The sequence below is a fragment of the Chinchilla lanigera genome, unplaced genomic scaffold, assembly GCF_000276665.1.
Source record: "Chinchilla lanigera isolate Chin_1 unplaced genomic scaffold, ChiLan1.0 scaffold00080, whole genome shotgun sequence".
NCBI classification, from domain to species: domain Eukaryota; kingdom Metazoa; phylum Chordata; class Mammalia; order Rodentia; family Chinchillidae; genus Chinchilla; species Chinchilla lanigera.
In genome coordinates, this window is record NW_004955481.1 from 3218591 (window position 1) to 3232869 (window position 14279).

The 14279-nt window shown below is 37.8% G+C and overlaps 1 protein-coding gene across 6 annotated transcripts in view; it reads right to left on the bottom strand.

Moving 5' to 3' along the window:
• Positions 1–14279, bottom strand: part of Efcab5 (EF-hand calcium binding domain 5) — a 173440-nt gene that overhangs the window by 10802 nt on the left and 148359 nt on the right. For 5 of the 6 annotated variants that reach the window (XM_013503354.1, XM_013503351.1, XM_013503350.1 and 2 more), the window contains exons 20-23: positions 7930–8033; positions 3978–4231; positions 2083–2369; positions 1612–1708 (exon numbers count right to left, since the gene is read on the bottom strand). In XM_013503354.1, coding sequence (XP_013358808.1) covers positions 1612–1708; positions 2083–2369; positions 3978–4231; positions 7930–8033 — 742 coding nt within the window. The remainder of the gene's footprint in view (positions 1–1611; positions 1709–2082; positions 2370–3977; positions 4232–7929; positions 8034–14279) is intronic. The other variant, XM_013503353.1, reaches the window with a different exon arrangement.

Genomic DNA, 14279 nt, shown 5'->3' on the forward strand with positions numbered 1-14279 from the left:
AACAGGAAGAAGAAAACTTCAAGAAATAATTAGCATTAATGGCCTCAGAGAGAGAGAAAAGATGAAATAGGAACAAGATGCCATAAAAGCAAACTAGGGTGAAATGGATTGGGGTTGGGAGCAGAAACCCTAAGACAGTATGGACATATCACCAGTCTTAATTCTATTCTCTTGGTAAAAATCATTAATTTAGAAGATATGATGGGTTAGGAGCTCTGCTACTTAGTACAGCAGATCTTCCCTATTCCAGGCAGAACCTATAGATATTGTTGATGTAATTTCATGCTAGGAGCAGTCATTAATGAGGAGTCTTAGCTAAAGCTGCTAGAAGGCCAGGTAAACTTCGAGCAATAATACATTGCCCCGCTAGGAGACTCCTCTCCTGGCACAAATGGAACATTGCCCCCACAGAGCTCCTCTCCTTTCCCTACCCCTGGAGTTTAGAATTTTCTAATAATTACATCAGAAAAGAAGAGAAGCTTTGTTATCGGGGTGGCCTATGAATTTTCTCGATTGCTACAGGGACTGTGATAAAAGTTCACCAGGGGACTCCTGCTCTGTTAATTGCAGTTATAATTCCTGCCACGTGAGGGCACTACTGGAAAGCAGAAAGTGGTCGGGGACGTTGCAAGCTCAGGCTGCTCAGGAATCAGCTAGGATAGTTCAAAGTTAAGGCAAGCAGAGAAATAGAAATTTTCATGTGTTTTGAGATAAAGGAGCAGCACATGACAACAGAATAGGTAGTTCATATAGGCAAACTGGAGGCAGATCCTGGAGAGAGTCTCTTGAGGCATTGGTACAATGCCACAAATGGTACCCCGGCCTTTCCTGTCGCTAGAGATTAGCCTACCAACTGCTGAGAGCCAATTCCTGTGCACACCTGCAAGGTGGAAGAAGAGAGGTCTGCTCCTCAATCCTCTGTTCTTATCTGACAGAGGGGCTGAGGTAGATATTGGTGGATGCCTGAATTCTTGCCCAGGAAGGGGAATATAACTTGGAGAAGATGTAAGGAACCCTGGAAGCAGGTTCTTGGTCAGGGGCTGACAGGCTGGTGGGGACCAAAGTGGAGCAGGGGCCTTGAGAGAGTATTAATTTGATAAACCGCTCACACACTGGGGATGGTGAATCCGGGCTTCATGGCAGAGACTAAAAGACTGCTTCAAAAAGAAGAACAGCGGGCTGGGGATTTAGTTCAGTGGCACACTGCCAGCCTGGCAAGCATGAGGTCCTGAGTTCAATTCACAGTACAAAAAAAAAAAAAAAAAAAAAAGAATAGCAACCAGGTGACGCTGGGTATGGGAGTTAAGCAAACCAAGGGCACTGCTGCCAAAAACATTTTCTTCTGAGCCTTAAGTCCTCCACAAATGGTGGACAAGTATAGGTTGAGTCTATAAAAGTATACAGTGAAGCTGGGCACGGTGATGCATGCCTATAATCTCAGTACTCTTGGAGGCAGAGGGAGGAGGATTTCAAGTTTGAGCCCAGCCTGGACAGCTTAGTAACTTAGCACCTGTCTCAAAATGACAAAAAATGAAATAAAAGTCATCTTAAATACAATTGTCTTCTATTTCTATTGGTATCGATTTAGACTATGAGTAAGGGGAAATTTACCTCTAATATTTTCATCAATGAGCTGAAAATTAACTTCCACATGGCTAGCAGTTGGGTCAAAGGCACAAATAAGCTCCACTAAGTATCTGTTAACATACTATGAACAAAGAACAAAAGAAAAGTCACAGAGTCACTAACAAGTAGAGACACAGTGCCCAGTTCACATGACTACATTCATATACATTTTAAAACAGGTCAAAGCAATCTGTAATGGTAGAAGTCCAGATCATGGCTAGCATTGGGATGTGTGAGTTGGGTGGTGGGAGCTTATGGGGAAGGGCACAAAGGCAGGCTCTGGGGATGTCACCAATATTCTAATTGGTTTTTTTAAAACCTAGGTGCAGGTTACGTGAATATGTTCATTATGTGACAATTCTTTCTTTTGTACACTTATGAACTGTGCCATTGTAATTCATACATGCAAATTTGTATAAGCCGTTATGCAACAAAAAGAGTGATTAAAAAACGTACAAGTTTATACTTATCCCAGTTTTCCAAATCATCTGAAAATTCCGACTTTGAATAAAAGAGCAAGATAACTCCTTTCAGGATGTCATGTACTAGGTTTACATCGGGTTCAAACTCCTGGGACTTGCTGTCTTGAGGAGACTTTGACTCTGCTTCAACTTTATGGTCATAGAGCAAGAGTGACACAAAGTCCATGGGACTGAGTAGCTGGAGGCATTCCCGCAGCTCCTGTAGCATGATTCGGAAAAAGAGAACTCCTGCTCGCTGGACTTCACCTGCGTTTTCAATCTCTGGAATAAGAGAATAACATCTCCTCTTGATGTTCAGTCACATACATTCTGAGCATATAGGATTCTGAGCATAGTCTAGTGAACATTTTTCTTCTTCAGGAAAAAGGATCAGGTCTTATGATTTTAAACAGTCTTAAATTTCTTTGGCAATAAAATCAAAAGAGAGATGGAATTACCCCTAGTGCCGTTCATAGGAAAGAAGTTTTAAGAAAAGACAAAAACTTGGGCTTTAGGGTTAGACCTTAGTTTAAATGCACACTCTTTCACTTATCCTATTTTTTTTTAAATACCCTTTTCCTTTGTGTGAGAATGAGGTTAATCCTTACCTCCCAGGTGAGCTGTGGGAATTAAATGAGATGATGTACTTAAAACATGATATACATAAAAGTGTATGATCTTAGGCTTTATATAGAGTGAAACTCGGGAGTTTTCTTCTCTTCCTTCTCTTTTTCCTCTTTGTCCTTCTCCTCTTCCTCTTTTCCTCTTCTTCTTTTCCTTTATCTTCCTCCCCCTCCTCATCCTGCTCCTGTTCCTCCTTTTCTCCTCCTCCTCTTCCTCCTGAGACAAAGTCTTTTTTTTTTTTTTTTTCCGGTACCAGGAATCAAACTTACGACCTCGCGCTTGCCAGGCAGGTGCTGTGCCGCTGAGCTAAATCCCCAGCCCCCAAGAGACAAAGTCTTACTATGTTTCCCAGGTTGGCCTCAGACTCTTGGGTTCAAGTGATCCTTCTACCTTAGCCTCTTGCATAGATGGGACAACAGGTGACTAACACAATGCCTCATTTTCCTCTTTCTTATGCTATTCTATGTAATGATTAGAAATTGGCCTGTTTAATCTCAAATAGTGTTACTCTAATTCTATCCACTTCGTTCTATGCTTTCTTCTTCTTACCTCCCTCTCAAGCTGGTACTGTGCTAAGAGTAGCCTAGTAGATACGGAGTCACAAAAACTAGGATCTAATCTTGGCTCTGTCACTAGCTTGCTGTTGGACCTTGGAAAATCCATTTGACTTTTGGGTTTTAACTCCGTTATCTTTTCTTTTTTGGTACCGGGAATCAAACTCAGGACCTTGTGCTTGCCAGACAGGCGCTTATGCTGCCGAGCTACATCCCCGGCCCATTAACTCCGTTATCTGTAAGATGAGATTCTGGTTGATTAATGCTGTGTAATGCAAAGTGCCCCTAAACCTAGGTTCAAATCCAGTCTTCACCATTTTTTGTTTGCTTTCTCTGAACAGCACTTTCTTTACCTGTGAAATGCGGAATCACCATTTAGATCATAAGATTATAAGGAGTAAATGAAAGAGCATACTTAAAGTGCTTAAACCATAATAGGGCATTTAATAAAGTTAGTTCTATCTTGCCTTTATGAGTGCTTTCAGTTCCAAAACTGTGTGGTTCTAACCAAGATAATATGATTCCATGTCCTTTGCCTTAGCTTGTAGACCATACTCATGAGGCTAAGACTGCAAGGGGAATTCTTTTCACATGGAAAGTTCTATATATTGAAATAATTGCTGTTAGAAAGGGAATCCTTCCTCACATTGCCTGTGATTTCTTCCAGACCTATTAAACCCATGAACTCAGACTGTTACCACATTAACCATACCTAAAATAATGTTTTTCTTTATCTCGCCAGAGAATTCGCCCAGTATTTCAGAGCAGGCAGCCTGGATCATCTTCATCATTTTCTGTAGATCTTTATATTCTTGGTATAACAACATTCTGGTGTGGCCAATGTTAACATCAAGGAGTCCCAGAGCCTCTCCTGTTCTCTCGCGAAGTGGAATTACTATGTGGGTTTCCCCACAGGCTGAGGCCAAAACAACTTCCGAACTGTCTATACACTTAAAAAGGAAGTCTCTGAAACCAAACCCAAATAAGCACAGAGATGTTAAACATCATCCTGTTCACAGTGTTCCAGCAGAACAGAGAATTACTCTCTTTTGCATCCACCTCACTCCCACCACCAAGCCCTTGTTGCTATTTCATCTGCTTACCATGCTATTGATTTTGATTTTGCATGGCTCTCAGCTCAGCTTAGCTGGATATTTCTCTGCTCAAACATCCTTTCAGTAGAGAAGCCTTCCTTACCACCCACTCTAAAGTAGCAGTGCCCAAATCAGTCTGCACTTTCATGTCCTGCTTCATTGTCTTTAGCACATAGGTACTTATATGGAAGCATTTTTCCTTTGCTTATTGCCCAATCAATATTTGTTGTTGAATACCAGAAGGAATAAGGAGTGTGTTAGGTCAGGTTCCCTGAAGCAGAGCCTGTCAAGGATGATTACGCAAGTAATCGAATGAGGATGTGTTCTTTGGAGAAACCTAAGAGGGACTGAGGGAAGCAGGGAAAGGGGAGAAGCTAAGTAGGAATGTAATTTCAGGTGAAGCTTAGCCTCCATCTGAACCTAATGGGGAGATCTGGGAGGTCCACTGTCCTGCTGTGAGTAAGGGGACGGGTCGTTTTCATCCTTGTATTAGTTAATCCTTATATTAGTTAATTATTGGCTGTAAGCTGCTTTGATCTGTGGTGCCAGTCCTGGGGTAGAAGAGCGTTCACTGTAACTCTAAGGTACCTCTGGGGAGGAGCACCAAGTCCTTAAGGGCACACCTTCAAAGAAAGTTACAGTATGACGTATTACCTGCAGCAGTACCGACAGCAGCTGACAAAAGGCATGTTAGGGATCTGGGCAGGGCTTCTACACCATTTGCTTTCATCAGACACTGAGATTTTAGTGCAAATGTAGTGCCTGCTTCTCTCTCTAGTGAGGCATAGACACATCTCTTTTTATTTTTTCCCCATATATTGATACAGGGATGCTACTCCTTTAATCTTTGACAAAGAACCCAAATACCTTCATTGGAAGAAAGATGGTCTCTCTAAGAAATGGTTCTGGAAAAACTGGCTTTCCATATGCTGAAGATTGAACCTACAGCCATATCTCTCACTATACAGTAAACTAAAATGAAAAGATGTTCAACATTGCTGGTCGGGGCTGGGGATTTAGCTCAGCGGCAAAAGCGCCTGCCTGGCAAGCGCAAGGTCGTGAGTTCGGTTCCCGGTACCGGAGAAAAACCAAAAAAAAAAAAAAAAACAACAAAACATTGCTGGTCATTACAGAAATGCAAATTAAAACAACATCCGATTCCATGTCACTCCAGCAGAAATGGCTATCATCATGAAATTAACCAATAAGAGAGGCTGGTAAGGCTGTGGGGAAAAAGGAACACCTCTCCATTGTTGATGGGAGTGTAAACTGGTACAGCCACTAAGGAAATCAGTATGAAGATCCCTCAACAAACTAAAACTGGGTTCCATTTGACCCAGCTATTTCCCTTCTAGGTATCTCCCTCAAAGAGTTAAAGTCATCATATCACGGTGATACATGTGTACCTATGTTTATAGCAGCATAACTTATAATAGCTAAATCTTGGAAACAGCTCACAGGCTCACCAGCAGATGAATGGATAATGAGAATGTGCCATTTATATAAAATGAGGTATTACTCTGCCATAAGGATAAACTTGAGACTTTTTTTAGGTAAATGGATGCATCTTGAGAACATAATCTTAAGTGAAATAAATCAGACACACAAGTTTAAATATCACACTATTTCTCTTGTGTGAGAAACCCAGAGTGTAAATAAGGGGCAAAACTGAGGATGAATAACAGAAATTAGGAGAAACATGTTCAAATGGAAAGGGGTACGAGGGAGGGGGGAGAAAAAAAGGAAGGGAAAGGGATTTAAAAAAAGAATGGAAGGAAGAAATGGAAGTAGAGCTTTTGTAAATGGGGAAGGGAAGAAGGTTGAAGGGAGGGGAAGGGAATGGGAAAAATAATTAAGATATATTAGGTACAGTACACATTCCCCATGATGAATATGATCATTATGTATGTCAAATGTGTACTAATAATTAGTTATTTAAAAATACTAGTGCTAACCAGCTATACATGGTGGTATATGCCTATAACCCCTGATATTTGGGAGGTTGAGGCAAGGGGATCCCAAGTTTGGAGCCAGTGAGGGCATCTTAGTGAGACTCTGTCTCAAAATAAAAATTAAAAGGGCTGGGGATATAGCTCAATGGTTGATTACTTGCCTAACATTTGTGAAGCCCTAAGTCAATCTGCATCACTGCCACCACCAAAAGCAAACAAATAAACAAGTAAACAATGAGTGCTTCACCTAGCCTCATAAAGCACATTTACAATTCAGAATACCAATCATGTAATGACAGCTAAGACTCTGTCTTTCTTCTGGTATTCCCACCCTTTCCTGCTGTTGAGCTACCACTTTATATATTTATGACAACCATAGTTATGATGTATCATACTAAATTTTCCAGGCATAATAATAATAAAGCTTATCAGCGGAATTCTTCCAAAGCATCTGCTCTAAATCACACACAGGAATCCAGAGTTCTGGGTATTATAAGGACTCCACTAAAATTCTTTTTTTTTTAATTTTAATTTTTATTATTACATGTTTGCAGTACATATCCAGTAAAACCCTTGACTAGCACAAGGAATACCTATGTAGAACACAGCTTGAGACAGAATGAATAGTCTAGTATGAGGCTAAATTAGAATTTAATAACATGTGTACTTACGTGTCAAATTAGCCTACTAGTCTGAGTAGCTAATGCCCACTCAGGTATGTGGACCCTCCAACAGAGCAGTCAGTCCCGTATACAAGACATATGTTCTCAGTTAAGATCTGTTCAATTTAGTAGAATCCCCTGTCTTCCACAGGTGACAGCCCTTCTAAGTATTTTAAAGCTGGGTCTTACGGAATATAATATTATCTACTTTATCCTTCTCTTTTCCTCTGCTCAACTTCTTTAAATAAAAAATAAATGCTCACAGGCTACTTAACATTTCCTGTTGAGCTTTGGTAAGTGATATGGAAGGATTATTCCTAGTCACATTAGGGTTTTGTTGAATTAACTGTTTACAAGAAATTCATAGGAAATAAAACACTGTCATATCTCCAAATGTGCAATTTTTTTCTTTTCTTTCTTCATCCTTCCTTCCCTCCCTTTTTCCTTTCTTCCTTAAGGTAGTACTAGGGATTTAATTAAGGTGCACTATATCAGTGAACTATGTCTCCAACATCCTCAGCCCCTCTTATATGTTTTGTTTTGAGACAGAGTCTCAGTAAGTTGCCTAGGCAGTCTTGGAACATGTGATTCTTCTGCCTCAGCCTCCAAAACAGCAGGGATTACAGGTCTGTACAACCACACCCAGGTTAAAAAACCATACTTTTAATATAAAATCCCTATGAAATTTGTTTTAAAAAGGGCCTTAGGGAAAAGGAGGTAATATGTCTAGGCAATGTTCTATAAGAATTTTTCTTTAAAAGCCAATCAGATGGAGAACAGATCAGTGATTTCCACATCTAGGGATCATAGAACTTAAACAAACAAAACTAAGTGATTTTTGCTGCATGTACATTTCGTGTATGTAAATCCTAAGTTTATTAGAATGAGTCAGTGGTAGTAATAAGCACAATCTGTGTCTTTCAGATCTACTGTCACACAGAAAAGATGTCTCATACCTGAACATGCATGACTTCCTGATAATGGTAGGAGGATTTGTGTGGATTTCTGTTAGACCCAGGTGCCCTGTAACCATCATATTGCGTAAAACATAGTCTGAATCCTTGAAAAGAGAAAGAGATTTCATTAAAGAGTAATACTTAGACTTCATATTCTCATAAAAGCTTTCAGAGACAGAAATGCAGGGGAGAATCAGGAAAGTTTAAAGGACTTCTAGCTTTAAGAACAGTGATATTTTACTTATTCAGTACCATGAGGGCAAAAAATGTTCTATAAGAGAAAATTTTTAAAAGAATAGGATTTTTTAAAAAATGCATAACCTTTTCTTTAAGTACTGGAGACTGAAGTCAGGGCCTTCAAACTGGGCTACATCCTCAACTCCTTTTGATTTTTATTTAATTTTTAAAATTTTGGGACAGGGTCTTACTAAGTCACTGAGCTATCCACATTGGCCTCAAACTTGTAATTCTACTGCTTCAGCCTCCCAGAATACTGGTATTACAGTGTGTTTATAGTTTTTCTAATGTTAAAAGTGCATTTAGAATATTGAGAAAATATGGAAATGCCCAAAGAAAATCAATGCAAAAAGAAAATTCTTCAATGAGTCCTTTGTCCCTACCACTACTTCACCAATGCTGTTCTTGTCAAGATTACGAGTGATTCATTTTCAAATCATTGGTCAAGTCCTAGTCCCCATCTTCATCTACTGCTTGGTACAAGTTCATTCAATGAATTACTACCTTCTTGAAATAATTTTCTTCTGTTGCCTTGTAGGACACCATTCTTTCCTGGTTCTCACTAAACATTCCTTATGATTCTTGTTTCTGATTTATCTCCCTCATGTCTATAGGTTTTCAACCTGTAGGTCATAACCTACTTGTAGATTCTGAAAATATTTTAAAGAATCTTGATCAACTTTTTGTAGGCACCAGCTTATAAGAAAGTAGTATTATTATATTCTGTAAAATACACTAAACTTTAGGAAGGCAAATTCAGTTAGGAGAAATAAGGTGGCGTATTTATGAACCCTCTTTAAAAAATAAAATTTGGAATAAAAGAGAAACTAGGATAAGAGGATCCATTGAGGGTGTGTGCTGAATGTTGCTTGGAAGTTGAGTAACTACTTTGTAGGGTAAAACTTTCTTTTGTCTCTCCACTCCACGACCACAGGTGTTCTGCCAAGCTCTTTAGATGAAAAATGTTTTCAACATTATATTTAGTAGCTTAGTCGGATGTATGTTGCCAAACAGAATACCACATATTGGGTAACTTATAAAAGAATAAATTTAGCTTTTCATGGTTCTAGAGGTTAGGAAGTCCAATATCAAGTTGCTGGCTTCCTGCAAAGGCCTTGTTGCTGCATGGCCTCATGGTGGAAGGGAAAATGATAGACGAGGGCTAGCAATCAAATTTGCAGACCCCAGTTGCTTTGTAACCAGTGTTAATTCATTTATGAAACTGGTGCTCTCTCGTGACCTAAATACTTCCTATTGGGCCTTACCTCCCTGAAGTGTTGCTTTGGGGATTAAGTTTTCAGCACGAGCTTTTTGGGGGACACATTCAAACCACAGCATTTGGAAAACTGTTAAGATTATCCTGCATTGGCTGGGTGTGGTGGTGCACATCTGTAATCCCAGCACACAGGAGGCTGAGGCAGGAGGACTGCTGCTAGTTCAAGGTCAGTCTAGGCTACATAGTGAGTTCAAAGCCAGCCTGGACTACATAGCTAGACCCTGTCTCAAAAAACCAATCCCCACCACCAGAAGTATTAACCTGCATTGACAACTCGGTTTCTAGCTTCTTTCTGAATTTCTTCCATGGTTTTCTATTTAGTATATGGTGATCCCTCACCTATCGCGGGAGTTATGTTCCAGAGATCCCCGCGATAGGTGAAAATCCGCGAAGCAGCTGTATTATATTTTTTTCATTATTTATATATATTTTAAGGCTTTATAAACCATTCCCACACTCCTATAAACCTTTCCCACTCTCTTATTAACTTTTCCCACACTCTTATAAACACTTAATATACTCTTAAACATTTTAAACCTACGTAATTTTAACAACATGTAAAATTTTATATGGGTATTTGATGTGAAGTGGACAAGGAGAGATGCTAACATATGCGCACAATGCAGGAGAGTAAACAGACCAGTGCTACCGTTACTGAGCCAATCAGCACCCAGGATATAGAACACAGTGCTGTGGTTGGTTGCCTTTCATTCCATCAGCCAATAGTGTGTTGTGTACAATCTCATGTTAGCAAACTTGCACAAATGGTAGTGGTATACTGCATTTCCATTGTGTACAGTATGGTATTCATCTGCTGATGAAATGAATACTGTATTTTATTTCAATTTAATGTTCTTTTAATGTTTGAATTAACATTTTTATATTTTTATATTGTTTTAAAATTCTTAGGCAAAAATAATTAAAATCATAAATATTATATAAATACCTATATACCACAAAATTCTGCGATATAGTGAAAACTCTGCAATACAGAATTAGATGTTTTTTTAAAAACCTGTGGTACAGTGAAGCCGCAATAAGTGAACCACGATATAGCAAGGGACGACTATATCCCCACCCCATCTATCTATTATCTCTCTCACTCTCTCTCTCTTTCTCTCTCTACCTATCTATGAAGCAGGGTTTCAGTAAGTCTCTAAGTTGCCCATAATGGGTTCAAATATGAACTTGTCCTTCTTCACCCTCCCACAGTGCTAGAATTACAGGCATGCCCCACCATGCCCAGCCAAATAGTTTTAAAAATCTCACCCTGGCTGTGTTTCTAGGTTTAAATCTTTAGCCAGAACCAGACATTTCCTTTCCTGCTTTTCTCTCCAAAATTGTATAAATTGGCCACTCTTGCTGTTAGAGCAGAAGCAAATGAAAGACTCATAATAATATGCGAATACTATGCTTAAAGATAAGCTTATTTTTCATTATTTTAGTTAGACCAAAAATCTATAAATTAAGCAAGCCCCTCAGTGATTACCCAGTAGTAAGATAAGTACTCTTAGTTAAAATTTCATAAGAAAACTTTTCAGCAAAATGCTCCAATTATACTCTTCTCCCCAATTTTTTTCTGTGACTCACTTATTTTTCCCCTTACCTTTCTAATGTCTATCCATTCTCTTCTTTCTTATTATACATTGTATAACTCCTTTGCTTCAGCTTTTAATCTTTTGCTTTTCAATTTTTTAAAAAAAGAATTAAATAGAATGACAATATTAGAAAACACCACATGTAGTAAAACTAGGTTTACTACGTGTGTTATTGTTTTGTGAAACTTTTTGTGTGTGTGAGTGGGTGGGTATGTGTGTGTTTAGGAGCTCATGATATGAAATATTTTTCATGTTGGGGGTCACAGTCAATACAATTTTGAGTCACAGTGGCTCCAAACACTTTGAGAGCCTCAGAACTCAATCCTCAACATTTTTCTTTTCTATCCGCAGTCATCCCTTTGCTCATTCCATCCATTCTCATGGTCTTATTCTTTGTTATTCATATTTATTATGGAGATATATATAATAAAACTATCTTTTTAAACATTCATAGGGGTACAGTTCCATAGGATTGAAAACATTCACAATGTTATTTAGCCCTGCCTGGATTTCTCTCCTCTCAGCTCATATACCCAACTGCCTAGTCAGTATCTCCACCTAGATGTCCATCTTCAAATTACAGTCTTAAAATCCTTTTCTAATTTAGTAGTAAAAAGTTACCTTGCAATTTGTATTTGTTTTTTTTTGAGAATAATCAAGTATTTTTTCACATTTACAGACATTTTATATGAGGTTTTTTATGTTTAAAATAAACATGTTCTATGCTTATTTTCCTTTCTGATTAAAAAATCTCTTTGTAGATTAAAGAGGATTTCAGAAAATGGAAATATATTCTTTACTCATGGGTAAGAAGAACTAACATTGTGAAAGTGGCCATACTCCAAAAACTGTTGTACAAATTCAATGCAATCCTGATCAAAATACCATTAGTATACATCACAGGTCTAGAGAAAACATGCTCATGATTCATCTGGAACCAGAATAAGCCTAGAATAGCCAAAGCAATCCTGGGAAACAAAGGAAAGGTAGAAGGCATCACAATCTCTGACTTGAAATTATACTACAAAGCTACTGTGATAAAATCAGCATGGTACTGGCAAAAAAAAAAAACAAAAAAAAAAAAAACAAAAAAAAACAGACCTGAGGATCAATGGAACAGATTAGAAGATGCACACAATACTACAAACACACTCAGGCATCTTATCTCTGACAAAGGGGCTAAACATGTTCACTGGAAGAAAGATAGCCTGTTTAACAAATGGTGCTGGAAAAACTGGCTTTCCACATGTTGAAGACTAAAATAAGACCCACGTCTATCATTATGCACTAAACCAAAGTCAAAATGGATCAAAGATGTAAATATTAAAACAGAAACACTAAATCTACTGGGAGGGAAAGTAGGTAGAAATCTTGAAGACATGAGGGAAGGCAGAGAGTTCATAAACAAAAACCAAACTGCATGGAAAATATTTCAAAGAAGCAACAACTTGGATCTCATCTTATTGAAGTCTTTGCACATCAAAGGAAATCACCAACAGAGTAAAAAGAAAACCCACAAATTGGGAAAAAATTTTAGCCAACTGCCCCTCAGACACAGGACTTCTGTTTATAACATATAAAGAATTTTTAAAAATCAGGTCTCCAAAATTCAAAGACCCAATCCAAAAATGGGCACCTGAGCATGAGAAAAAAATGGGCATCCAAGATACACACACAAGTCTCAGATGAAGAAATACAAATGGCAATAAATACATGAAAAAATGGTCAACATCATTAGTCATTCAAGAAATGCAAATTAAAACAACACTGAGATTCCATCTCACCCCAGAAAGAATGGCTATCATCAAGAAATCAACCAATAACAAATGCTGGCAAGACTGTGGGAAAAAAAAACCCTTCTCCGCTGTTGGTGGGAGTCTAGACTGGTACAACCCATGGGGAGACTCCTCAAAACACTAAGATTAGAAGTCCTATTCTACCCAGCTATTCCCCTTCTGGATACTTTTTCAGAAAAATTGAAAACTTCATACCATAGTGATATATTTGCACCCATGTTTGTAGCAGAGTAATTTGTCATAGCTAGATTTTGGAAACAACCCAAATACCCATCAACTGAGAAATAGCTAAAACAGGTGTGTTCTTTCTATACAATGGAGTACTACTCGACCATAAATAAGGATAAACTAGAGACTCTTACAGGTAAATGGATGCAACTCGAGACCATACTCATAAGTGAAGTAAACCAGACTCACATGTGTAAACATTGTGTTGTCTCTCTAGTGTGAGAAGCTGAAAGAGTAAATAAGGTCCAAAATGTACAATAGATATTGTGAAATGGGAAGAAACAGCTCAAAGGGAAAAAGAAACTGGAATAAGGGAATGGAGAAAAGAAAGAAGGAAGGGAAAAAAATATATATATATATACACAAGATAGTTAAGATAATTGTATTAATAATTTCTATTGGTTTATTGAAAGGAACAGTTAATGCTTAATTGTGTGATCAATTTTGCATGTTTATGTCTGGTAATCTGAACAACTATTTTGAAGATAATAATATGCAATATAACAGCCATTGTTAATTTCCTATCATCTTGTTTTGAAATTCTGTATCTTTTTATTGTTTTTTGTTTCTTATTTTTTATTGTCTTATAATAAAAAAATCTCTTTGATTTGTCTATCATAGTGATTTCACCCTAGTTTGTCATAAGCTAATGAACTAATGCAGTGCTGGAGTTTGAGTCCAAGTTTTGTATGAGCCTAGCAAATGCTCCAACATTGAGCCACATCCCACCAGCTCTAATTTTATTTATAACTTTGCTGCAAGAAAATTTTACATTTTTATTAGGCAATATGTCAGTCGTTCCAACCTTTGATGTAAGCTTAGCAGTAACTTTCAAACCAAGACTGTAAATTTTCTCTTAACCTTCATATTCTTAGCTATTTTATGAAGCTTAAAATCTTCTTATCAAATTTTAAAAAATCACTCTGGGATTTCTTTCAACCAATTTTGTTAAATTTGAAAATAATTTTGGGGAGAACTTATACCTTTAAAAAGTTGTCTTCTTGTGAGAAAGACTTTACTTCATAAAACTTTTTACTTAATTAAAATATTTATGTTCCTTGATAACATTTTGTAGTTTGCTTCATAGAGGGTATAAGGGTGATAGAATGAAGTGGAGAAAACCTTCTGAGGAGAGTTACAGAATTTTTGAAGTCCCTGAAGTAGAAAATCTTTGTTTTCTATTATGGACGGCAGAATGTGAAACATTAACTGTAC